At 34.8% G+C, this 27,923-nt stretch overlaps 1 protein-coding gene across 2 annotated transcripts in view; it reads right to left on the bottom strand.

Annotated features, from left to right (window-relative positions):
* Positions 1 to 3,519: 3,519 nt before the first annotated feature.
* LOC121411466 (cyclin-dependent kinase-like 5) overlaps positions 3,520 to 27,923 on the bottom strand; it is a 32,425-nt gene continuing 8,021 nt past the window's right edge. Inside the window, exons 4-16 of one of the 2 annotated variants that reach the window (XM_041604221.1) lie at positions 27,011 to 27,066; positions 26,507 to 26,571; positions 25,613 to 25,672; positions 23,332 to 23,422; positions 21,247 to 21,436; positions 20,345 to 20,425; positions 19,690 to 19,856; positions 17,303 to 18,542; positions 16,375 to 16,510; positions 15,789 to 15,921; positions 12,784 to 12,862; positions 9,080 to 9,226; positions 3,520 to 8,486 (exon numbers count right to left, since the gene is read on the bottom strand). In XM_041604221.1, coding sequence (XP_041460155.1) covers positions 8,142 to 8,486; positions 9,080 to 9,226; positions 12,784 to 12,862; positions 15,789 to 15,921; positions 16,375 to 16,510; positions 17,303 to 18,542; positions 19,690 to 19,856; positions 20,345 to 20,425; positions 21,247 to 21,436; positions 23,332 to 23,422; positions 25,613 to 25,672; positions 26,507 to 26,571; positions 27,011 to 27,066 — 2,790 coding nt within the window. In that variant the 3' untranslated portion in view covers positions 3,520 to 8,141. The remainder of the gene's footprint in view (positions 8,487 to 9,079; positions 9,227 to 12,783; positions 12,863 to 15,788; positions 15,922 to 16,374; positions 16,511 to 17,302; positions 18,543 to 19,689; positions 19,857 to 20,344; positions 20,426 to 21,246; positions 21,437 to 23,331; positions 23,423 to 25,612; positions 25,673 to 26,506; positions 26,572 to 27,010; positions 27,067 to 27,923) is intronic. The other variant, XM_041604229.1, reaches the window with a different exon arrangement.

Below are 27,923 nucleotides of genomic sequence, written 5' to 3'. Positions count from 1 at the left end.
AAAGCAGGCCTGCCAACCTTCTACAACTAAAAAGAGTATTCTTAGAAGGAAAATACGAATTTTTGACTAACTCAACGTAACAATCGCCAGCCTGTTGTAGTGAGATCGGTGAAAAAACATGTGAAATGACTCTACTTGAAAACTTGACAATTCACCCTTTTAAACATGTGCTCATAGGCGAGAATTTACTTGTTCTTTACATACAACAATTTACTGGCCTGACAGTGATTTTTACTGGTCTGAGACTGTCGGACCGGAGCTAGTGTCACGTGCTTTATATAGGTGGTTTCAAACCGCCTCCATCATAAGAATCCCTGTTAGATTACAAGAACTTTTATAGGCTAAAAAATACCCATTAATTATTCCTGCATTCACATCGCCGTGAAACATACATACCCTTCGGGATAAGTTCCTGAAGTTGCGAGCATGCGCAGTTATGGTCTGATAAGCAAGCGAGGAGCGAGATTCAAAATCACTAGCCCAGCAGCCACCCAATTTGTTTTCACATTGCCAAAATACCTGCGACCTTGGAAAAATTCCCGCGAAATTTCTCGTAATTTCGCCAACTACCTACTATTTAGCGGGTATTATCTCTCGGGGAAATTACGCGTAGTTTGCTTTCACATTACCAAAATACCTGGTATTTTCTGATCGGGTAAATTTCCTGATCAAAGAATACCTGGAACTGACAAACTTCGAGGCAGTCTGAATCCACCTTATGATACATAATCCATGATCAGAAATTTAACAAAAAAAGTAACAAATCATACAAAAAAGTATTGTGTATTCATAGCAAAAAAAGAGGAAGAAATAATCTAAAAAGGGAACGGTTGGCATGTCTGCTGAAGCCAAATCAAAATTTTGCCAAGCTCTCAATATCCTTCACACCCTCTTGGTGAATACGACTGACAGCTTCCCAAACAAATGATATCTCTAATTTCAAACAGCAGAACCTCTGATGAAAATGATTTTCAAAACCTGACAGCCCTTTATACATGGGTATGCTTGGAAGTATAAAGACACAACTTGCTCTGGTGACTAGGCCTACTGCAATACTGCCTATCCATTTTTACACAGAATGTGACTTGTCATGACATCCTTCAAACCTTTACAGCTTTGATTTGAAGATTATTATATTTCTATTTTTATCTGGCCAATGTTTGTCATAATGTTTGATGTCTCTAATCCTATCTTGTGTAGTCAACTCAAATCACAATATCTCTGAACAGTTACATGAAAAAAAATAAGAAAGCTGCTCATTTCTCATAAACTGGAAAGATTCATTTCATGTGGCCTATAATGCTTCAAGAATGTTGCTTCATCAGACTTTACTTTTTAAATTGGCTAATTTCCATATTTATGACTTGTCTGATTGCCGAATTAAGCACAAATCCAAACTGAAAGTGGCATTATAATAATAATACCAACATACTGTGTAGCATTCAGAAAGTGCAAATTATCTAGTTACCAGGCAGTAGCTCCAACTGAGTGATCAAGTTATATAATTCATGACCATACAGTACGTAACCAAATTACATTTTAATCATGGAAATAATAAGGATGTGAATGGAGGTTGAAACCCCCCCCCCCCCCCTTATCAAAATTAGCCTTATTTTTCAAGTTGAAATAGTATCCATTAATTTTTTTTTTCAATGAATAGAATGAACAGAAGTAGAAGAAATTCCCTCAAACAGATTTGTTGTCTTGCTCCCAGCACTAGTTTTTCCTCATAATGATTCATTCCAAGAACTACAATATATACTTCCATCAAAAATTTTTTCAGTCATCCCCCACCCCATCCTCGTCTTCCATTCATCAATGTCCTTACCCCACCCCCATCAACATCAATTATTAAGGTATCGCAGGGAGAGACCATTTGAAACATTTACTCGATAGCTGCAAAGCAAAGTACTCTATCTGAAAAAAGGTCTGTTAATTTAACCGATGGCAACATGGTCTTGTTTGACAGGCAAATACCGCAGCAGAGGAAACATCAAAAGCACTTCCCTGGGCACACATTTACATCCTGAGATTTTTTTTAAGAGGAATAGCCTGGTTTGAATGAGCAGAACAGGTAAATGCTCCGAAACTTCAATCTCCTGATTAAATATTTCATTAGAAGAGGGAAAAGGTGGATAGATTAGAAAAAAATATGATATATCACACATTATAATAGTCAACATGGTAGCATTCAGTAAATGTAGGGAAATATTAAATTTGATTTTTTTTCCAAACCCTTAGTATATCCAAGAGCTTGCATTTCAAGATTTGAGTTGGTTCCACTATGAGCAGGAGAATTATCAAGACTGAATTTTTGAGCACATTATAAACTAGAAATAAAGGTGATCTCAAGCATTTACAATTGACAGGTCTAATGTGTCTTATTTGCTGTGAACTTCACGTGCTTTACAAATGGATTTTGCTTTCGATCCCAATAAATGTTCAATCTTTTCTTACAGTCAGTGAGAGGTAAGGGAATGCAGGAACAGAAGGATGGATGAGAAATGATAATGTGAACATCTGTGAAGAGATAATTAAAATGTATTTCAAAATGATGGATAATGAAATAAAAATACATAAAATAAATGTAGTTGCAAACGTCAGAAAAGGAAAATGAGAAACCAAAATTGAGATATGGTGACTCTGAGAGTATAAAAGACGGTAGAGAGAATGAAGAAGATCAAATGGGACAAAAACGGAGATGAATGATGTCCACAGAAACAGCCTTTTGACAGATAGATTCCCTTATTCACAGTGCATGCAATGTTTATGAGGACTGGGCCATTGGATTGTCTCAATCGTGACGTGATGTCTTGCCATAACACAACTATAAATCTGAGGTTGATCATACGAATGTGAAATATATCATCATTTAGGAAACATCACTTCCTATTCATATTTCATTTCCAATATTCTATCAATGATATACCATAAATCTTATTTCTTCTGTAATGAAAATAGAACTTGAATTTTTTTCAACCAGTCTGGCATTCGATACCCCTATTACAATAATTGTCATGACAGTTTTGATTATTTTTGTTAATATTATTATCATTATTGTCATCTTCATCATGAACAACAAATTGAATATTAATGTTCTAGCTACCATTAATTTACTACAATTACAATTATTACAAATTTCATGGCAGTTTTTATTATTGTTATTAGTATTGTCATCATCATCATAATCATTATTAACATTGCTGATGTTAATGTTCAGGCCACCATTAATATTCCACTACTTTATCTTTCAAATTACTTTAGTCCTCATTACCATTTACTTTAGTACCATTACTACAGGTATTACTTTATCCCACATCCTAATAAAAATGGAAGAGCTGAAGTGTTTTGTTTATGTTGACTCCTTGATTTATGGTGTTGCTAAAAAAGACAAACTAGTGTTACATCTCAAGGGTAAATCTTCTACTTAAATAATTCATGAAAAAATTCCATCTCCAATTCAGTTGACCTTTCGATTTGGATTGTTAAAGAGAGGGCCTACCAGTGACAATTTTTTTATGGGGGGGGTCAGAATCACCCATAATAATTTGGGGAATTAGTCCAGTTAAGCACTGAGAAACTCATGAACAATTGACCTCTTAGTTTGAAGAGAGTCACACTTCAATATAGAAACAACAAAATATCACACCATTCAATACGGGCCAATATTCAGTGCTTGACATTGTCTCATTCCAGTCTACCTTTCTCATGACAAAATCACAAATCAGGAAATAAAGTTTGCTAGCAACTACATGAATGATAATTTCACAGTTCCAGAGGAAATTCGGTAAAAATTTAGGTTGCCGACAACGATTGCTTACTTAACTCCAGACCATTAAAAAAGTTGAATACAACTGTTTATTACATGCTAATACAGCCAGATTAAAAATTTAATTGCTTGACTTGGTGCGACTTTTGATTGCCCAGGCAAGGAGAACAATAGATATACAGCATCCTACGGTAAATTTTAAACATTTAAGAGAGTACATGGATTGATTGGAACAAATGCGGAGCATCAGCCTGATTAATGAATCTACATTTTGAATTTGTTCTGATGATCAAAATGCCTAGAAGTAAAAAGCATAACAGAGCAGGAGACATTGAAAAGAAAAATGAAAGTAACAAAAAACGGAAATTCAGCGAGTGTTCAAGTGAGGAAGCAAACATCATGAGTCTAATACCAATACTAGCTAAACCATCTACATCCTAAGGCCCTGGTCAGCCCTGCCAGGGGTGTGGTTAGAATTCACACCACCACCATGGTTTTCTGCAGAAGAGAAATGTTCAGACCTTCATTTCACTACAATGCAGGAGTCTTTATGAGTGCAAGTGTAAAGAAATTGTAACAAAGACATAGGAGATTGGGGGAGAAGTTAAAAGAGTCCTGCATGGATACAATTGACGACCTGGAAAATCGATCTTGAAGATCTAATCTGGTCCTTAATGTTTCCGAGGGAACTGAAGGGAATGCCCATCTTCTGTGCTGTTGAAAGTCAAATTCAACCTGAAGATTATTCTTCAAAGAGTCCATCCAATACACCATGCCTTTGGGATGTACCAAGGCCTTCAACACCTTGTTTTATAAAGGTGAGTTTCTTATGACCAAAAAAAATCTAAATCTTTCCCTTCATTCTTTATTCTTTGCTACAAGATACTCCATTAATCAAATTCCTATTACACTCAGCCACCTGCATAACTATCGGTTATCAAATTGCAGCCAACCCATGTCAGAACTGCAGAAACATTACTCCCACATGCCTCTGGGAATACTACTTTATATTCTTACAGTTGAAAGCAGAATCTTGCACGTTCATCAATCTTTCCCAAAGAAACAAAAGAAACTGAAGCGGGGGGTTAAGAGCACATGAATTTACATTAGTTATCCCCCATGGCTTGAGGCATTATTGTTGTTATGGAAGACCTCTGGTAACCTCTTACTAAGGATCAAGAGAGGCGTGAAAAAGCCATGAACTACAGACTAATTCAACAGACACCATGGAAGCCACCTTAGGATACTAGCTTCATTTTGGATGCTATAAAAAGGTTAATACTATAACTAGGAGGAAGAAAAGGATCTGATTGAATGATTAAAACATGAAAGCGTGGAGGGATACAAAGATATGCATCTGATGAAAGCATTTTGAATCCCGTATGTATCACAATTTACATTCAAAATGGGCTATCCCTGAATGGGATTGGGATTATTAAACCTCCACCTACATTGCAAATATTACAAGATTCCTAATTTACACAAGGGAAACGGGAAAATCTATATACCATTCATACCATTATCTTGGAAAAACAAATTGGCACGTATCAAGGTCTCAACAAATTTACTCATAGATTGAGTAACAGAATATAAGCACGTAGATCTGGTACAAACCCTGTTATCTATAAAATTCATGTAATTCACCACTTAGAGAATAATTGTTCTAGATTGGATGAGGGGTGTTTTTAACTGGGAAAGAATAATAAATATTTTAGCGCAACAATTTGAGCAAACACAACCAGCTCCGTTCCACCTACTATAGCAATCTCTGTCAGAGGTCTATTAAAGTGTACATGTTTTCGTATTAGAATGGTCATGAAAATTTACTGTATGCTTTCATACTAGGTAATCAAAATGACAATGATTACCTGAAAGTGTGAATATTGAAAGAGCCATTGCAGTGGAGAAGCCGCAAGACAGTAATCTTACCCACACCCATATCAGAATGAGCTGGATCATTTCAAGCCTGTACCATCCCATCTAGTGCCCTCAAGGTACCCAAGAACATATAGAGTTACTGAAAAACTTTGCAAGAAGGTTGGAATTAAGTACAGGATGAGAAACTATGTACCACCATAATCTGTGATTATGCTTTATAATGATATTCTTCGACCACACTTAAATTATGAAGTTTTGGTTCGTGCCAGTATCTCATACATTCATGAATAGATTTTCTATTATGCAGAAGACGGCTGTGAGGGCAATCTAATTTAACAAATTCGAAACACATTCTAGTCTTTTATTTAAGATACTGAATATACATTGAATATTTAAGGTACAAGTGTTTTGTAAATTACAATTCTTAATTTCTAAAATATATTAATAGGACACACACCCATTCTGTGACTGATTATCTTCAGTACATCACTAAAAATGATGGGGCTAAGCATAAAATAATAACACTTTGGTACTCCCAATGTACACACAGAACAAGTTCAATGACATTCTGGGAATCTGAAATGTAGAATGCTCAATCTGAAAAAAATCAACTGTCAAACATGTTGATTACTTTTAAATAGCACTGGAGAAGAAAGTTTACTATCAATTTAATGAAGATGAATGAAGAAATAAAAACATGTAAACAATACTTTGCCTACATCAAGTCTACTTATTTCATTCTTATTTAATTTGTATGTTTATTGAATGTGTAGACTCACATAGACCACTGAGAAGTATCCCTAACATGTTTACTTGAATGATTATTATTTCAAGCAAGAATACCACATTTAATTACCAGCAATTACTATTTTGTGATCTTCTTTTAAGAAAAGATATAAGTGCTAATTTGTACACTGATAACTTTGTATGTATAATGCTTGGTAAAGAATTTCAAATTAACATCAACATTGCTTTCTCATGCAGAGCATTTTGTTCATGTAGAAATGAGGGCATAAAGGTATTCTGATTAAAGAATTCCCAATTAAAAATTGATTACGAAAAGGGGAAACGATCCTGGTAAAATTGACTTACTGTATCTGAAAAAGTTTACAATCGCCAATAAGTAAATATGCTTTTCAGAATCTATCATATCAAACCTTCTTAGGATGTTACACACCAACATAATTTTGATCTAATCTATAAATGTTTTCTTTCAAATTGAACTGTCACAATGTTAAACTTTACAAGGCACGATACGGCAAATAAGACACCTGCAAAAATGCACAATGAAAATATATTACATCAATATAAAACATAAAAATTGTCAGGACATAAATATTGTTCTTGAGAAAGATTGGGCAAGTCAGTGAAATCACTAAACTACAAGTTCATTAATTACATGCACATACATGTAAACATACATTTACCCATGAATTCCGCAATGTAACATCGCTACACTGCACTATGGTCTAGAGCTCTTTAACTTATATGGAGCATTGTTCAAACTTGATTGAATCTTCTTGGCACTCAATTATTGTTGTTGTTTTTTTTAACTGTACAGAAAAATATCTTCTTAAAAAATAATATTCTTGTCAGCTGCATATTATTTGTAAGACATAATATCTACAAAATATGCTGAATAGCGTGTTGTTTCACTTCAAAAAGGCAATTTACTTTGAAAACACACGAGTCAATGACTCATTATTACAAACTTTAGTAAGGGTTTTTCAAGATATACAGAATTGAAGAAAAATATGTATAGATCTTTTTTTCTCAATTCAAGTGAAAAAAAATTCACAATATCTTTTTTTACAGAATTATACCAGAGAGTTGTCAATTCTTTCTAGATGCAAACAAAACAAAGAACATCAACTCACTTTCACAGAACAATTTGGCTTGCCAGAATGTCTACTACATCATCTACTCATATATGTTCAGTAGTTCTAGAAGAAAGCATCAAACAAAATATTGAGGTTAAATTCAGCTCTGGAGCAGTCTCTTTGGTACATGTAGGTTGACCAATTTGTGGAAGTATAAATACCATTTTTTGACAAAGTATTTTATAGTTGAGTGAGGACAATAGATGGTACTTCATTTCAGCTGGAGGTCATGTAAACACAAACACTTATTGGTAATTGATGAAAGTCAAAACCAGCTGATATCCCCCTCCAATGAGAGTGTGAAAGGAAAAAATACTTTCCAATACATTACATTTGCAAGATAACAATCTGGTTTACAAAGGCACTTGACACCAGTTATACATTACCTCCAAGAGAGCCTGGAAAACTGTACAAAGGTTCATACTCACATAAGGTTGCTGACATTTCGCTTATACTGACCTTTAACTCGGTCTCTGTGTGAATGGAACATAGCACATGTATGTATTCACAGTTGTATTAGAATACTCAATGGCGACCCAGCTTACGCCATCCTTTTAATAGTGTGAATGGGTCAATGAAGTATCTATACAAACACATAGACACAAAAGAAGAGCTCATATTGATGTCTCCTTAACAACACGAAACTCTGACCCCCTTGTGCTCGGTCTATTACCCCTACTGATTGCCTGGCTGTACGTGGGTAGCTCCGATGGCCCAGCAGGGTGGGGCATATCAAGGGCATTCCCTGGGGTGATAGGTCTGAGGGGGGCATGTGAGGTGAAGACGTCTACCCTGGAATCCGGCTCAGATTTGGAATGATGGTGGTGGGTGTGGTGATGATGCCTGTGATTATCCATCTCATCTCCATGGATACGAGATGATGGGTTCAGAGTAGGAGGAGATAACCTTTGCTGAGAGAGCTGAGGCAGTTGTTTGGTAATTGGCTGGAGCCGTGATACCTGTTATACAAGCAAATGATAACAATTATTACAAATAAGCAAATGAAAAAATCACAGGGAGAATTTGCAATTCACCCCCAATATTTAAAAAAATAACCAGCATACATATATATGTACATGTACATTGAAAAAAGTCCTCACACAAACATCAGACATTATTCCTCTGTTGCAAAAATAAAACAAAGAAAATATGGAGAAGGAATTTACACTTCATTATAACAACTGCATATTGCTTTGTTTTCTATAGGCAATAATTCTTTACAAAACAATAACAGGTAAAAAGTGATTACAATGCTCAAAGAATATACTAGTACACACAATAAACTACTGCATGTGGTACTGCACATATGTTGTAATGGGAAAGTTATTTCAATCCTGTCTGCAACCACATTTTTTAATGTTGAATTTTCTCTCACTCCACACCCGGAACAGGTGGCCATCTCACTCCTCATTTCTTCCAAATTCTTACAAATCAAAAGAGAAAACATAAAGTCAATTAACTGGCAATGACAATTCAGCATTACATGGAAATTATGATAAGTGTACAGTCAGAGATTTTTAATTTCCTAGATTGAAATCTTAAAGAGCCTCACCTTATCAGAGCTGGGTGTTTGTGATAGTTTCCGGAGTGATTTCTGGGACTTGACATATTCAGGAGGGGCGCGGTTATCCCATTCTCTGTTACCATAGATAGCTCTCTGCACCCCTATCCGATCCTGAGTGTCCGTATTCAGAAAGGACTGTAATGATATACAATGAATACATTATTTTATATCATACAAAGTCAAATTGTAGGCAACATGCTGGAATGCTCCACAAGGGGTCAATAATCAAATTCCAATTTAATAATTAAAGGCCTTGTCACATCGCCTAAGCGTTGTTGGAGCGGTCATGGAGCGGAGAGAAAAAATCATCACCACTCGCTACCGTTCACCATTTTCGATTGTTTTTTTTTTCGATTTTTTCCCAAATTTTGTGAGCGAAATTCGACCCTCTCTCCCTACCGCTCCACGACCGCTCCAACAACGCTCGGGCGGTGTGACCAGGCCTTTATCTGTAAAGTGCATAGAGATGTTCCGTAAGTGATAAGTGCTATATTCATGTGAAATATTAATATCAGAATGCCACTGGAAAGTAACTTAATATATAACAATATACTAGTAAGATTCTTATAGATCTACAAACAATTATCATCAGGCGTGGATCCAGTAGAGGGGCAAACTGGTAGCCTTCCAAGCCTTCACACCCCTTCCCCACCACCAGAATAACCCTCCCTTTAACCAAAATTGACATTGTAGTATTTAGTTCTTCTTTTTTTTTTGTCAGAGTGTTTGAAAGCAACTGAGTCCTTTTTTTTCGCTAGTGAAAACTTTTGAAATCCTGGATTTGCCTGCAATCATCACTATCATTAGATAGTGATAATACACTCAATAATGTAAACAAGGGTACTACGCTAATCAGCATGAGATTGATGGGATAACGAGTGAACTAACAGCATCATCTACTCAGCTGTATAAACAGGTTGGGAGTTCAATATCCCATTATAAAGTTTTCTTCTACATGTACATGTATGTTCAAACTTTCTCTGCGTACCTTTTTTGTTTTTGTTTCTTTGAAAAAAAGGAATATGATATTCATTTTTTTTTGGTTTGCGTTTAAACGCAAACCAAAAAAAAAAGGAATATCATACATATATATATATACATGTACATGTATATGAGCAACCATCATCTTGAAATATGTTACCTACATGTAGCTTTTTGCCAAAATCATACATAAAGAGGGAAGATAGAAATTCATTTTTCTACAATAATTTTTCTAATTGGTAATTTTTCGCTATATCAAAAAAAAACATTCTAAACTATTGAATCTGAATGGTAAAAAAAAAATTAATGTTAAAAAATAGATTCCATCACCAAAAAATAAATCAAAAGGAAGATGATGAAAATACAATATGTTTACAAGGGTGAAGAATTCAGCCTTACCACTTAATACATGTATAGTGTGGTTGAATGGGGGTAAAAACATGCAAATTCTCTAAAAACTACAACAATTTAGCTTACATATCAAAGAAACACATGATGGTTATCTTGTTATGCTAGAGCACAATTGATGATCATTCTAGAATTATAATAAACTCTCTCCGTTATCTCTTCAAACCTTTTCTCACACTGTCAATTTTCTGTTTTATGTTTATTTTCTCTTTTATTCTATTTAGGCCCTTTTTACTACATCTTACAGTCTTCCTTCTCCCAATCTTTACTGTTATTAAACTATTTCATGCCTGAAATATGTCATTTTCACTTGGTAAGAATGCTACAATTCCATAAAGATAAACTCTGGTATTGGTTTTAACAACATAATATAAAATGTTCACAGAATTGAAAAACTTGCAAACATAAAATCATTAAAATTACAAATAAATGATATCTGCAGGAAAAAATACTGAAAATGCCCATCCATATATAGTGTGATCCCACATGTTGTTTCCTGTATTAGCTACACCAGAAAAGTATGTGGTACTGAAATAAATATAATTTCAGAGGCAAGCCTCAATTATTTCAATTAAACTTTGTTGTTCTACATTTAGCATTCTGGCATATGATTAGCACTTTGAGATTGCTTCTAACCAGTTCCTATCGAAATTACATTTCTAGATCAGAATGTATTCAGTTTCCCTCATCATAACATGATTATTAAAATATTTCACTCATAATCCTATAAGAGCCTCCAACTTTCACTCATTATTGCCTGCAGTGTATGATACATTTTTTTTTCATAGCACACACACACACACATAATCAAATTCATATATTCAGGGTTTCGACCAATTACACAGCAACAAATTCACATGATTCTTTATTGTATCCCCAATACCTGATAATTTGGTTGGCACATTATTTTGTTGTGTCTTTGCCACTGAAACAGTCCCAATACTAACATATGCCTTAATACTTTTCCTAGGGTATCTAGAACAATCTCTGTCCCCCTGAAGCATCAACGATGCCAATATCATAAATTGGCAAGGTACAAACACCTAAAAAATGTATTTACCATATCCTGATATAAAGCCATATATCTAGATTTATGGGTCAAATATGTGGAAATTTCAATAACATATGTGACATGCACTTCACAATGCCTACAGGCGATAGATGACAGAGAAGAAGCAGAAACATGATCAGACTTATCAGGAGGTATACGACTATCTCGTAACAGTGCTGCCAGCATTAAAGCTTGGGTAAGTAGACAGGTATAAAGAGTGGTAAAAGTCAACAAGGAATTGACTCAGGGCTTTGCAACTCAATCATAATGAATAGATCTACAAAACAACATCCCAAGTGCATGCATACATGTACATGTTTATCATGCATTTTCATTCAATTAAAGATGTTACAATTTTAAACAAAAATATGTTTATACCAAATTTGCTTATAGCAATTAACTAAGTTATCAGGTGATAAAAGTGAGACAATTTGTTCTTATCTGAATATCATTAAGCCAATATATTTTGGGTGCGGAGGGGGGGTCCTTTTCAGGACAACATATGCCCACGAAAGATACATGGTGAAACCACTATACTCTTCTTCCTTGCAATGGAAACTTTCAGAACTTACACCAACATATTTTGCTTTCACAGTATTTTTACAAACAATTTTCTAATAATGTTGAGATTATTGATTTGAATGGTTAATTCTATTCAAGTCATTCATAAAGTTATGCATAATTTTATTGATTGTTATAATAACCCCCCCCCCCTTCACTTTAATAAATTCAATTGGGAATTTTTCCTCATTATTTGAACTTCTTTTTTCTTTTAACAAGCAGCATCACTCCTGTTTTGCCGATCAGTGATCCCTCTCCTACTTTTGGTAAATTGTTTTGTATTATTTTTCATATAAATGAGTGGATCATATCAAATCATTTATCCTTTGAAACAAATAAAATCAGAATCAACATTATGTGGTTCCTGTGGTAATTTTGGAAGGAATAGAGAGCATATTTGAATATAGATTTTAATTTTGGTATGTCACAGTAGTGGCTTAATGTTGATAAAAATATATCATCTAAATTCTATTTCTTTAAAAAAATCTATAGTACAAATGCATGTATTTAATCTTCATTTATCATAACTTTACAAGTTTGAAGCTTTTGCAGTTTTTCTGGTACAAGATTGAAAGAGAAAACAATATTCATCATGATAATCAAATCAATTTGTACTTTAAGAACACAAGTCAAAATCAATTCAAAGCTCATATTTAAAGCTGGGATTTTAAGTCATGAAAATTATACTTACTGAAGCTTTTTTCTTCTTCTTTCTTTTCTGCACCTCCTTCCATTGTTGATCTGTTGGGAATGTGTTTCCCTTGTTTTTCCTGCAAAAAAAGCAAAATACATGTACATATTGACAATTAATTAGGCATTTTACTTTTAACATAATAACATAGATATAAGTTGAGATAGAGAAGAGTATTCATCCAGCCTAACATATGTCTGATTCCAACTAGAAATATCACTGAATGTGATTAATATTAATACCCTCACCCTATGTTGTTACCATGGCAACCCATTTTCCAACACACTTGGAGAGTGAATCTTGCATGTCCTTACCCAAGATGAATGTTTGTGTCAAATTTCAGGAGCAACTGTTTAAAATAAACAAGTATTTTTTTAAAATACTTTTTCCAGGGTCTGGGGCAATAATATGCTGTAACTATGGCAACAATTTAAAACAATTCAGATTTCCAACAAATGCAAAAATATACCTTGCACTTCTAGACCAATGTGTGTTCCAAATTTTATGAGAATTGCTTAGAAATTGAGGAAGTAGTTCGAAACGTAAGATTTTTACCAAATTTTTGCCATATCATACCATTACAATGGCAACACAATTTCCAAAAAATAAAAAAAATGTGTCTTGCACATCTTTACCCCAAGACCAATGTGTGTTCCATATGTCATGAGAATTGGTTAAAAATTAAAGAAGTTTGAATTACAAGACTTTTACCTAATTTTTGCCATTAATATGTTGTTACCATGGCAACATTATTTTTCTGATACATACAAAAAATGTGTCTCCCACATCTTTACCTCAAAACCAGTGTTTGAGCCAAATTTCATGAGAATTGGTTTAAAACTGATGAAGTAGTTTGAACTGAAAGATTTTTGCCCAATTTTCACCATAACTTGTTACCATGGCAACACATATTTCATTTCATTTATTTAATTTTCAACAAAATATAAATCAAATAAATACAATCATAACAAGTCAACATCATAAAAAAATATATCAATGTCATAAAATCAACTTGAGAAAGACATGTAAAAACAGTTACATATAAAATAATCATGTGTAAAGAAATTGTGATTTATAATATTTATATTCTGAAATATGCAAAAACTATGTCTTGCACATCTTTACCTCAAGACCAATGTGTGTGCCAAATTTCATGACAATTGATAAAAAATTGAGGAAGTATTTCGAAACGTAAGATTTTTACCTAATTCTTGACACTATATGCCGTTACCGTGGCAACACCATTTCCAAAGCATGCGAAAAAAGTGTCTTGCACATCTTGACCCCAAGACCAATGTGTGTTCTAAGTTTCATGAAAATCACTTAAAAATTGAGGAAGTAGTTCAAAGCGCAAGATTTGCAACGGACCGATCATACACTGATTCCTATATACCCCCTTCAAACTTTGTTTGGCGGGGGTATAAAGAATAGAATACTACAAAAATTCAACTTACTACATTTTTTCACTGTTCTTTGAAACACCAAGGTACATGATATATTTAACTATACTTCCCTTTACTTATATTTTCTCCTCACTCCTTTTGCACAAAAACCCTTGTTAAATGATGTGATGCTTCAATTGCTACAATGATAGACTCACAAGGGTTTAAAAAAGTTGATGCATACAAGCCCTTTAGAAAGACATGTTTCTCAATATCAGGTCCCATAGATACAACATAAATCCATCAGTCCTCTGTAGATCAACAAGCATTCTCAGCACTTAAATAAAATAACCTACACGTAATACTTAACTTACTTAATAACTACAACGGTACTTGAAAGATGTATTCTGACCCAAACATTGAAAAATCAAAGTTTACTTATATAACAATGACATGTAACAAGTTCAGGGGTTTATGATTATATTATCTCTCCACTATTCAACCATAGGTGGCAGCATTTACTTATGTGTGACAAACTGACTTGCATCTACAAACAATAATTATGAATCCAGTACCTTGTAAGATACATGGGCATGTGCTATATCTCAGAAAAGATCCCTCTTACAATCTTTTAAAGCGCTCAGCAATTACTAATTTTCTCCCACTCATTTTTTTTATGTAATATCTAATTACATGCGCATGTACCAAGAAGAGTTTTGTTTGGTTCTTTTGAAATTCATCGACTTCATCTTGTTCTTACAACACCTTTGTGAATAAATATAGAGCAATTTAGTATACAAATGATGCATGGGTTAGATTGGGTCAGTAGGAACTGTGTGCACAAGCTAACTTTGGCATGGTTTGGTTTAGACCATAATGCCAAAGTTACCGCGTGCACACAGTTTCACTGACCAACGAAAGAAACCCATGCATCATCTGTTTTTATAGAATGGAAAAAAATTATGGAATAAACCACAAAAATTAATGATTTACCGGACGCATGAATTTTTTTACCGGACGCATGATTTATTTACCGGTTGCATGAAAATTCCAAAATGTAATGCAGACACTTTGATAACCCTAGACAACATAAATATGGGCTAAACTGGATAATATGTTGCCACAAAGGCATTATTATACCCAAAATGCCAGATACAGCTTTGCATTGACAAGATCTTAAGGCAATAGCTGTGTGTGTATGCCCGGGCCGCGCCGGGGGCCAGCGCCTGCCTGGGCCTGCAATGGAGATTTGGCTGTGCACAGCCAGCCCAGGGCAGTAACATTACATGTAGATCGTATGTCTGGACTTCTCAACTGACGAATATGCATGCAGTTTTAATCCCTATGACAATTACGGTACCGTATTTGTACTTACAGATCATTTTGTATCCTTTATTTGATTCATTCTGCCTTTACAAAAATTCAAAATTTTGACTTAAACAAGCGTAACAGTACATGCGCGATGACATCACAATGACCTTTTCGCGCGATAGCTTGTTTACAGTGGATATCGTTTTGATTATCGGGATATCGTTCATGCAGCCCAGTAAAAATTCTTGCATAGCTCTCAACCAATCAGACTGCAGGGATTTTCTCATCTATTCTATAATAACTAATACTCACCATGTGTGTGTCTCTACAAGACTGACAGGTTTCTGTTCAAAGGGACCATCCTTCTTGAACTGGGACTGCTTGCTTGTAGGACCTGGAACCAATTCAGGGCCTGGTACTGGTGCTTCCATTACAGCATCAAATTCTAGTAACACAAAAATAATTTTATATAATGAAAAACAATATCAATATTCTGCTTTTGCATTGGCTTAATCTATCAGAAGAAAGGTCTCTGAGTGCTTTACCGATATAAAGAAGCATTATTATGTTGGGAACATTTGCAACTAAACGTTCAGGTCAGATACAGAAGAAGTATTACATGTATTGGAAATCCTTATTTTCATGCCTTTTTCCAAATGGATACCAACATAATTTCTACATTTTTTTTTAACTAGTACTCCAAACTTTAACATCTTAAATCTGAAAGTCTTTATTAGCCAACTTTAATCTCTTATAATAATGAATGGGACTTGTATTGCACCAAATCAAAAGTACTCAAGGTGTTTTTTAAGAAAATCACAAGAAAATCTTTAGTCATATACTAAAAATGCATCATGTAGTATCTTTAGTCATATACTAATAGTGCTGAAAATATTACCTATTGTTTGAATCTGTTGAGGAAGGTTTATCTTCCCCCGTCTTTCCCTGGGTGCAGGAGATGAATGGCGCCCTCTATCACCATACTGTGGAGGATTTGATCTATTATGGTTGGTTCTTGGGGTGTCTTCATGCTGCTGTGGGAAGTCAAAAACATTTAATGTAAATTGCTTTTAGATGAAATGTCATTGCCAAGAGATGTGTAATATCTTTTAACAAATCCCTAGGTTTTGCTTCAGTTTAAGATTTCATATTTGTCTCCGCTCACGGGCACCTTCAAATATCGCTTTCAGTCAATATCAAGTTCTGCAGAGTGTATTTCTTGGAAATATTTTCAAGAAATGTCAAATGTTATTGGATTTGGAAAAGAAGACATTTTGGCAAAGTGATATTTGAAGATGTGGGGGCATTGTGATCTAGTGGATTTGGCTCTCAATCTTTCAATGTGAGAGACGTGGGTTCGATTCCCAGCCAGTTATCATTCTGCGAGAAATTTATTCACACTACCCTGTACCCATCCCGGGTGAGAAGGGTACCCGGTAAGGAGAAATTCCTCCAATGCTTAATCGTCAGACGGCAGTAAGGCTAAAGCCGGAGTAATAATAATATTATCATATATGTGCCTCTAGCATTCCTCGCAGCGTAGTGCGCATTGTAAATGTGGTTATTTTTATGGTTAAAACCATGAAGAACAAGCAATCATATGATGTCCCATTAAAACAGTTTTCTCTAATTAAAATAAAGGCAAAGAAATTTGGTCTTGAATTCTTAGAAATTTCTATAATATTTTGTCAGCAAATAAAAAGCAATGACAATTGCATCATATTCATTAGATTGTATTAACATGACCTGGTCCAATGCATGCAAACTAAGCACCAAGACCACTATATTCCTGATGAATGAACTTCAAATACAATAAAACTACACACCTTTTCATCTTGTTCCATCCCTGTTCTCTCATCGCCTCTCTCACCAGGATCACCCGTAACCTGATAGTCCATACCCCGGTCCTGGTCAACATGGCCTTCTGAGGAAACCAATGGTTTGGTCTGGTTGGGAAGCACTGTCCGAGGTGTTTCAGCCGTTATTGAAAGTGGATGCTTACCGCCCTCAATGTTGGATACCCTACCCCCAAAACCCTGTGAGTCCGTAGTGTCCTTAGCACCAAATGGATTTGTATTACCAGGGATCTCAGTACCCTTCTTGTCTGTCCTGTGTGGTAAAGGAAGTCTACTGTGATCATTACTAACTGTCCGGGTGTCCACACACTGGTGGGATTCAGAGCCCCTATCATCAGAATGGTCATTCCCAGAAGTTCTTGAGTCTTTATGGCTAGTTTTGTTTGCGTCATGTTTACTCTGCAAGACATCCTGATTGTGAGTCTCTCTACGTGATTTCTCTGAATCCTTGTTTTGTTTCTTGTAGGCACTTTTGAGGTATTTTCCGAAGGGATTCACCCCCTCATTTTCCTGTTGTCCTGTAGTAGTTTGGTCCTGTGATGAACCAGCATGGCTGCCATTCATGCTCCAGTGTGATATGACCCTACTTTGACCGTCATCACTGTCATCCATGTCCCATTTTTTCTTGTTCAAGGTATTCTTTGTGCTATTCAAGTATTCTGTCCTATTAGATGTCTCATTGTACGGTAATGATTCATCATCAACTGAATACTGTTTTTTGTGTTGTTCATGTTTCTGAGATGTTCCATGGTGGCTACTTTCTTCTCCTTGATTCTGTTCAGACATTGCAAGAATGGCTCCTTTCTTATACTGCGAGTACTTAGCTTGTCTGCTTGACCCAGACATATCAATCATGTGTTCTTTTCGCTCTCCAAGGGTGTAACTCTTTAAGAACCCTGCCACGTTTTTCCCAGACGGTTGCAATGGAGCATGATGTCCTGAGGAGTCAGTCCGTGGCTCTACCTCTGCTCGGTTCTCTTTGGAACTCTTTTTGGACTTGGACTTGAGAAACTTGAGTTGCGGTGTTTGTATCTGTGAGAGGACATCTGATCTGTTTGAGGGTCTCATGTCCATGTCTGCTTCTGACCTGGTCTCTGAGATGTGGAGCTTGGACTGAAGATGTTGCTGGTATCTTCCAGTCACATCATTCCTGGACTGAGGGGATTCATTATTTTCAATGAAGCCGATTTTAGCTTTACGCTTACTCTCCCTGAAAGAAGATAAATCAAGTTCACATTTAAATCACAATAGTAGTGATTTCAGATTTCAGATGAGATGTGTTGCTAATATTTGGGGACAAAATTTATTCCTCTTCAATAATTATCAAGTAGTGGAGAGTTAATCCAAATATTTAAATCCATGTTAGTCCCCATAAACAGAGATTACCAGCATCACCACAAACTTATGGTAACAGTCCTTATCCCCTACTCCACTAAGCATATTCAGTGCATTCTTCATCCTCAATCAAACAACCTCCTTTCCCCTTTCATCTGCTCTTTCATTTTCTTTGATCATCCCCTCTGCACTGAACCATCCACCTCACACTCAAAATACCTCTGGAAATATGCTCATCATCTATTAAATCATATAATGATGGTAAATAAACAACAACAAAAAAACACTCAGGTTGTACATCCCCCAAAAAAATTAAAGCATAAACAAATTATTTCCCAAAATACATAATATGCCATTTTCAGGGAGTGATGTAAATTTGGATTTCTTTGATTAATTCTAAATCTCATCTTCATAAATGAAAATATATTTTCATTTTACAGAGAGATAAGGATCCAAGCAAACATCAAAATAAATAACATGTAAAAAGAGTTTGAAATAGAAAGTCGTGAATTGTTACCATGCCACCCATAGCCTGGCTTTTTTCTCAATACAACTAAAGGATCAATATCTGTAATAAAATTAAGGACAAGGACCTTTCATTTTCTCATTGGTTATTAAAATCATGGAAATGGCCACTCTGAATTTCAAATATCCCATCACTGACTAGCTTGGTGAGATCAATCAAATCACAGGCCACACAAAGAATAAATGAAAGCAAACTGATTACAGCCTTCCCCCACTTCAACATCTCAGCAGGTGCTCTATGCCTGAAAACACCTGCATATCCTGGGGAAGAGTCACCAACAGCTAAAATCAATTCTAATTTTAGATAGAAATCAATTTTGTGAGAACTTGATTGGGCTACAGTTTCAATAATTTATTTCAACTCTTGTAAATACCTGAATCTCCTTGGGGGAGAGTAACCAACAGCTAAAATCAATTCTATTTTCAGATGGAATTAATATAGTTAGAACTTGATTGGTCAACAGCCTTAAATAATTCATTTCAACTCTTGTACATACCTAGGTGAGAGCTCGTCTGTACCATCGCTATCGGCTTCCTGTCGCCTGGTGGTGAATGCAGACTTAGGCCGGATCTCGTTCCGGAGCAACCTCTCAGTGTGAAAGGCCCTATGGTCAAGACACTGGTCTATGGTGAAGCGCTCAGATGGGTCTAATCTTAGTGTGTGCTGTACAAGGTGAATAACATAAAGATTTTGTAATCGATTGAAGCATGAGAAAATGTACAATGCATTTCAAAGAAAGGAGTTCATTACCAACCTAAAAAAAAAATTGTGACCATACTTTATCTGTAATATACAGATAATTAAACAAGTTATGTGGTCACATGATAAAATTTTTGAAGCATGGAATACAGTAGACAAGGTAGTTGCACAAGTTGCATCTTCAAAATGAGCATTTTATCTTCATCTTTATCACTATCTTGATTATGATCATCACTATCTTCATCATCTTCACCAATATCACCACCAACAATTAATCATTGTGACCAATCTTACGATAATCACCACCTTCTCCATTAAAAAAAACCCATCAAGCAAAATCATCCAATGAGTATACGAATCAAGAAAGTTGATAATGATGTGCTAACTGCATGAAAAAAATTGCTAATCAATGTTCTTCATCAAATTATTTAAAACAGATCAAATTTATTTACCGCTAGGAAATCTAGCATGACTCCATTGATGATGCCAGCATACTTTTTCTCAATTGGCTCTATGACTGAAATGCTAGGAAACTGGGGAAATAAGAGACAGCAGGGATAAACTAGTTACTGTTTTTAAGAAACATGTTAAATTAAACATTTCAGATAAGAGATCCATGTTAGTTTTTAAATTAATTAAACACAAGTATGACTTTTCATTACTCAAGGTAATGCATTTGAAGTAACAAAAGATTATTCAATACATGTTACAATTACACAAAAAAACTCAAAATTTATAATGATTTTGGCATGTATTCATAATTAAGTATAAGATTTTGAAACAAATCATGCGCAAAGTGGGTTTTCATTTTATACTGAGATGTTAATTGACCTAATTCTTCTGCAGTTGGTAAAAAATATAAATAACAAAAGTCCTTCATTTACACCAGTAAATTTATAGGTGACTACGTCACATTTTCAAAAGATATCTAACTATCTTTCAATAAACAAAATTAATTCTACTTTGGTGTACACGTTTTCATAGTTTAGCTAGATTGTTTCGATCATACTTTTCTTAAGAGGGGTCCCAAGTCTGTAGAGACAAATATCAATATGTCAGAAAAGTTGACTAAACATGGGACCTGCAACACAAAGTTAATTAACTCTACTTATAATTTAACACTTTGTTGCAAACTGAGTTCAATGCCGTTAATCATAAAAATTATTTTCTACCGTTATAGAGGGCCCAGGGCCATGTATAACAAAGATTAGCGATCAATCACTAATTTGAAAGAATACTGTTTTGTTCATTGTCAGTGAATTAAGCACGTATAACGATGGTATTGATAGGCAATTTCATTTGGCAATCAACCGCTATTCCCTTTGTGCTACTGGGCCAAGGATAGATCATTTACCTTTAAGCCAGAGAACCTAGGACTATTGTTGAAGATAGCCATCTGATAGTGTGGTAGCGGACCTAGGATCTTCTGAATCATGTAGAGTTGATCTATCTCACTCTCACCAGGAAACACAGCATTACCATCACTAAGTTCACCTAAGATACAACCTATGGCCCATACATCAACCGCTTTACCATAGGCACATCTAGAATACAAACAAAACAGTGTTGAGAGATTACATTGCTGAACTTCTTTCAAAACACACTCTAGTATGATGCATTCCATGCAACTTGAAATTAATTTATTACCCACCTTCATGCAATAATATAGACAGATAAATGAAGATATTTGATAAAAAGATTTAAATAGTCTAAAAATTATTTGGTTTTAAATTGCATTTGGCAAGTAATTTTGTAATGATGGTTTATAAAGGCATTCAACAACCTTTAATAATCACATACATTGTAGAAAAAAAGGGAAATTTAAATGTCATCTCAGCATTGAAATTATCTTTAATTGGCCAATTTGGGTAATTTATTTAGTTCTAACAATATCCCCTGATACATACAGTGGTTATTGTTAAATTGTTAATTTCCAAAGTGGGGGAGGGGGCTGACCATATAAAAAATCACAATTATATGATCAATTTTAAGTTTTTGTACACGGTTACAGGGGCCACTTCCGCGGCCCCTGTAAAGTAAATGCTTTTCATAAACATGAAACTTGGAAAGAGTTCATGGCTTATCATTTGGTTACTGGAGTGTCAGTTTTGAGAGATGAAGTGTAAAGAATGAAGACATTGTTTGGCAAAAAAGACAGCTTTAGACAGAATCAGAAAAAAATTACACAGGAGCTTGGGACAAAGCACTGGAAAATAAAAAAAACAACTGGGGAAAAGCTCCATACTGTAATTTCAAAGCTTATCCTATGATGTGGATTTGCAAGAAATATTTGCTACCAATCGCAAATATCACTTTCAAATTTTCAAGGGATAGATCAATTTCAACTAAAGTAGATCAATACATACTTGTTGATACAAGAAGCTGACCATCAATCAATTACAAATTTGCAATTAAAGGCAAGGCTAATGATTGATTTGCAATCGATTTCAAATTTCTCCATCAGGCAGTGGTTTGTGAAAAGTAATGTGGCCCCAAAGATTTTTGCCTGGACAAAATATTCATTCTGAAACTGGGTCCATTCCTGGTGGGTGTTTCATATAGCTGTTCTTAAGATAAGAATGACTTTACGCACGACTGGTGATCCTTTCTTATGCTAAGTGACATCCCTGTATAATTGATTTATGACCTAAGAACATGTTCCAGTCGTACATACAAAAGTTGTGCGTAACTTTACCAACAGCTTTATGAAACACCCACCAGGATGGACAATAAACCAGATGAGAAGTGAAGGTTTAGAGCAAGAGAAGAGGTTCTAAGATATTCTAGGCAGCTTCTTTCTCGCCACTTCCCCCCCCCCCCCTCTTTCTTTCTTGCCTCTTGATTTCATTCCTGTTCTTTTCACTTTGTCTCTATCGAACCCAACCATACCAACCACACAATGAACAATAATTAGTATCTATAAACTATTCTTTTTATGTCAGAGTCATCGCTACCATGGTCACATACATTTAATTTACACAAGGGGGCAATAATAAGATGAAATATAACAGCTACAATAGGGGGTATTCATAAAGTGAATTTACTTTATAATGGACATACATGTAATAAACCAACATTCTATGCATCTAAATGGACCTATTATTCTTATCATGACAGCAGGGACTAAAACAATGCAGCAAATTGTGTTTCTTTAAAGTGGGTCATTACTCAAAACATTTAAACAATAGTTTACTTCTCAATAATGATATCAATGATATATGTGAAGGATGATAATGTATCGCTTTGTTGATGATCATTTTGTGCTTAATACCGTTTCACTATGCTGAAACAATTCAGCACAGTGGTAATTGATACAAAAGCATTACTCAAAACATCTATAAAGAATAGTTTACTTCTCAATAGTACTTTCCTATCAATGCTACATGTAAAGGATGATAGTGTACTATTTTGTTATTAAAGGTTCATTACTAATACTCACCCTAGCAACAGTTCAGGAGATCGATACCATCTTGTGGCTACATAGTCAGTATAGTTGGCTGAGCTATTCCCATCAAGGTTTCGTGCAAAACCTAATCAAAGAACAGTAAGATATGCCATGTTTACAAAATTCTTATTTTAACAAATCCTTTTTTTTACCTGTACATTTTTTAAAAAGTATTTAACTTGATATAAATCAATGCTTTGCAATGAGTTGGTGATAATGTGATGTGGTATTGTATATTGAAAGGTACTAGCATACCTGAAGAAAAGGGTAGAGTGCCCCTCTCCCCCCCCACACACACACACACACAAAAAAAAAAAATTGATGACCTTTGACTGGCAAGTGCTTTTTTTATTTAATACTTTTTTTTCTGTAGCTGTCAGAAAATAGAAAATAATGGAGAGGGAAATTGCTTTTGGAAATGGTGGTGATCTTTGATCGCTTTTTTTTTAGCTGACAGATAATTTTTGCCTCTCCTGACAATGTTTCCAAGGTATGCCTCGGCTGATAGGTCTTCAGTTTTGGTTGATATTATCATGACACACAGCTATCAAACAAAACACATCTATGGTAGATGTGAAATGATAGAGAAAACAAGGAATTAAAACCTGATGATCAAAAAGCTATTGATAATATTCTTGTGATGACAGAAAATGAAGAGATATGGTAGTACATTACATTTTAATAGACAGTCAAGCTCATGTCTACTCTATAAAAATAGCAATGCAGAGAGTGGATAATTTCATGCCATATTTTTGCCATATCATCTGAAATTCGAACAATTTTGGTTATATTTTTGTCATGTCACACACATCAAATTCAAAGAATTTAGGTCATGTTTTTGTCATGTCACATATTAAATTCTGAAGTCAACCTTGACCAGGGAAAAATAATATGCCCTAATGCATTCCTTGTCAACTTAAAATTTAAAGAAAATGAATTTTAATGTTAATAGAATCCTATTGTCTACTGTACAAGCTCGTTTTGGAAAAAAAATCAATCATTTTTATATTATTGCTGATTCTATAATCATAACCACTTAAATATTTGAATAGGCTGAGAATTGATATTTACATGTAGTGTAACAACAGAAGCCAGCAGTACATTTAAAAATTATATACCTAGCATGATACAGAATGCAAGGGAATATTGTCCTCTAATTAAAGATGGATACATATACATGAACCATAAAAGGCAGAAACTACAACACTGCATTTTCATTCTAAAGATGTTTACATGTAAGGCCATGTCCTGTATATCCTATGCTATTCATTATCTAAAACCAATTCATGCCTAAATGTCAAGATGGCAGAAATATGAAACAGAGGCTGATGGTCATGTAAAAAAACAATCTTAAAGGAACAAAAGCAATGCACATTAATATTATATTATTGTACTAATTTGGTTTATTATTAGCTCAAGAAATGACAAGCAAACTTTAACCCTCAGTGCACTATTTCACAAAAATTGTGATCATTGACCACTGGTGTAATCCTTGTGACACAACTATTGTTCAGGGGTGGGGGATAGTTTATCCCCCCCTCCCCCCCCCCATGGATTTATGCCCATGTCATTGACAATTAAGTCATATCCAAGGTATTGACTGGATTAGAGGCATTGGTCAAGCATGTACTGTAGTAACCACCAGAGGATGAAAAAAAAAATACTGTTACTATACTTCACTTCTCCTTTAAGCTACATGGGAGGGTATGTAGGCATTGAAGCGGAGCTACATTTCACCATTTTTACACAAATAATTACATGCCATGATTCTGAGAAAATTATATTCAGGTAAAAAATGTACTTCCCTTGTCACATCTATACATCATGTGAAATGCAATAACAAAAAAGGTCATCAAGTCAATGAATTAACCCTTTACATGCTGATATTGCAATTTTGGGCATTCGTACAAACAATCGTAATAATTAGTTTTCTCCCCTACCTTCAAATTAGTTAAGGTAATAAAGAGCAATAGTTCTTCAATAACATCTACATAATAATTATAATTATCAGAGGTGCAATATATGGAAATCCTGAATTAAAGAAATTAAAAACATAGAAACAATTACCATAATTTTAAAAGAAAAAATAAATTCAGCGTGCAAAGAGTTAAATGCTTTGTATATGTAAATAAATGGAATCTCAATGATAAATTCTTTTGCTTTTTTTCTAGTTTATTGGACAATGAGAATTGTGGTATCATGATGTACATGTACATTATATGAACACAAGAGTTGGCAATGATATTTCTCATTACAAAATACGTCCAGTACTTACCGAAATCACAAAGTTTTAGAGTGTCATTTGAGCTGATGAGTAAGTTTTCAGGCTTGATATCTACAAAGATGAAATTACAAAAAGTGTTCCAAAATAAAAAATGGGGTCCCGAAATAAAAGATTAGAAAATGTACAGGTATGTTGTTTAAAAAATTACATTGATTAATGACAATAATATTAGATATCTCAAAATACAGCAAAATATTGGTTCTGTCTCTCTTGATCCATTGATTGATCAATTGAACTATGAATCATGTTCCAGAATACAAACAATTTATGGTGCAATTTTTTTTTTTCAAATAAGAAGTGATACAGTATCAAGGAGAACTGTTTCCCCTTCTACTTAGTTTACATCTGGGCCCCGTCTTGCAAAGAGTTACGATTGATCCCATCATCCTCAACTGTAAGGAAATCCATCAGTGTCATAATTGTTCCTATGTACAGGAAATTTACAAAATGTCCTTTTAAACAAAGAGAAGCACAATAAATCTTCAAGAAAACAATAAATGTATGAATATACATATCTAAAAAAGTATTTTGAGCAAACATGCATTTTAGATGTTGAAGCTTCTGGCTGTCCATTGTTGTGGTTGATCAGATTGATTGCATCTCTTTGTAAAATGGGGCCCTGAGCTCCAAACCATAAATTAGCACCAAGAAAATGGACAATGACCAATCAACATCATTAATGCCTACATATTTTATTCAAAAGATTGACCAGTATTAAGCAATAATTCCTTCTTTTTCTGCAAATGTGCAACTGATTACAATCTCTGTGTCACAAAGTCCCAGTGTGATGTATATAGCCCTTATTTACAGAACCCAAACACAAAATGTAAAAGATTGTCATAACAGGGTTTCTCATTAAAGACATATATATATGTTTCTCCTTACCTCTATGTATGACATCATTCCTATGGCACCAATGAATAGCCTTGATCAACTGATAGATATAACTCCTATTCAAGGAGGATGGGAAAAAAATTAGATTTAATTATTGGCACATAAATATTTCAATAGGGCATGGATAAATAAATCCTAGTTGGTACTGTAGCCACAATTTATTGACTGAATCATCTATCTGACATTTAAACATTTGCAGCGATTCTGATTGAGGGGGGTTTCACCATTCCGTATGTTTTTTTCTTAATTTCTTTTATTCTATTTTTTAGGGGGTTCTGGATAATTTATTTCATTATAACAGTAATTTCCTATTAAAATCTAAAGAGAAATTAAAAGAATGACCTAAACATGTAAGTATATTACACTGGTCTGGATTCAAGGTTTTGTTTCAAACACAACAGATAAATTTCAATACATGACAAAAAAAAACTTGTCAGCATTCATTACCAGACATTTTTTTAGGGGGCTGTACGTAGATCTCTCTCTCTCACTAACCTGACTTTTTCTGGTGATACTCCCTTCGGATTCTCCTCTAAAAGTTCAAGCATATTCTAATAAATTGGAAAGACAAAGGTTAAGAAATAAATGATCATCTATACATGCATTCCCATGCCCCTAATTAGCTGTAACATATGATGTACATGTAAGTTGCTCAGGGGCCTGTTGCAGAAAGAGTTGCAATCAAACGAAACTGAAAAAAAATCTCGCGCAACTTGATTTTCAGCCAATGAAGCACCCGCATTCGGGACTTGCGCTTCACATTTTGACTTGTGTTTAAACAGGCCCCTGTTCGTATTGAAGTTTCTCAGAAGCTTGAATTACCCCAGAAATTCTACATTTGAAGGACCATACGAGAAACAATGGAACAGTGCAATATATATTGTCTAATCATCACAAGTAAATACATGATGCATATCATTGTCATCAAATTTGCTTAACCTGTAGAATTTCTAGACTAAAAAACAACTGGTAAGAAGACATCAATATTCATTTTCCAAAAGAAATTCCAAAGTACAATACCAGCGAAGTTGTGGGGCATTCTAACAGGTTGCCCGACAAGCATGAAGATGGAAAAAATCAACTGGACTTGGAGATTCATGTGTTTACGTGTTTACACTTAATCGGCTTTGGCATCGGCTAGCGGCTCTGAACCACGAGCAGATGCAGCATCGATCGGCTTTTTCATAGCATGTAAACGCGAGTAACTTGCATCGGCTGGCAGTTCAGAACCGGCATTTCGCACCACCAAAGTAGTAGGTTCTGAACCGCAAGCCGATACAGAATCGGCTTTTTTACTACGTGTAAACAGAAAGCCAATTCTGCATCGGCAAAATTGTTTACCGTTGTGACGTAAGTGTAAGCGCAAGGATCCAACGTTGTCTTTATTATGATGTATATTGTTGGTGTG

The sequence above is a fragment of the Lytechinus variegatus genome, chromosome 1, assembly GCF_018143015.1.
Source record: "Lytechinus variegatus isolate NC3 chromosome 1, Lvar_3.0, whole genome shotgun sequence".
Lineage (NCBI taxonomy): Eukaryota > Metazoa > Echinodermata > Echinoidea > Temnopleuroida > Toxopneustidae > Lytechinus > Lytechinus variegatus.
This window is presented reverse-complemented; position numbering and strand designations above follow the sequence as displayed.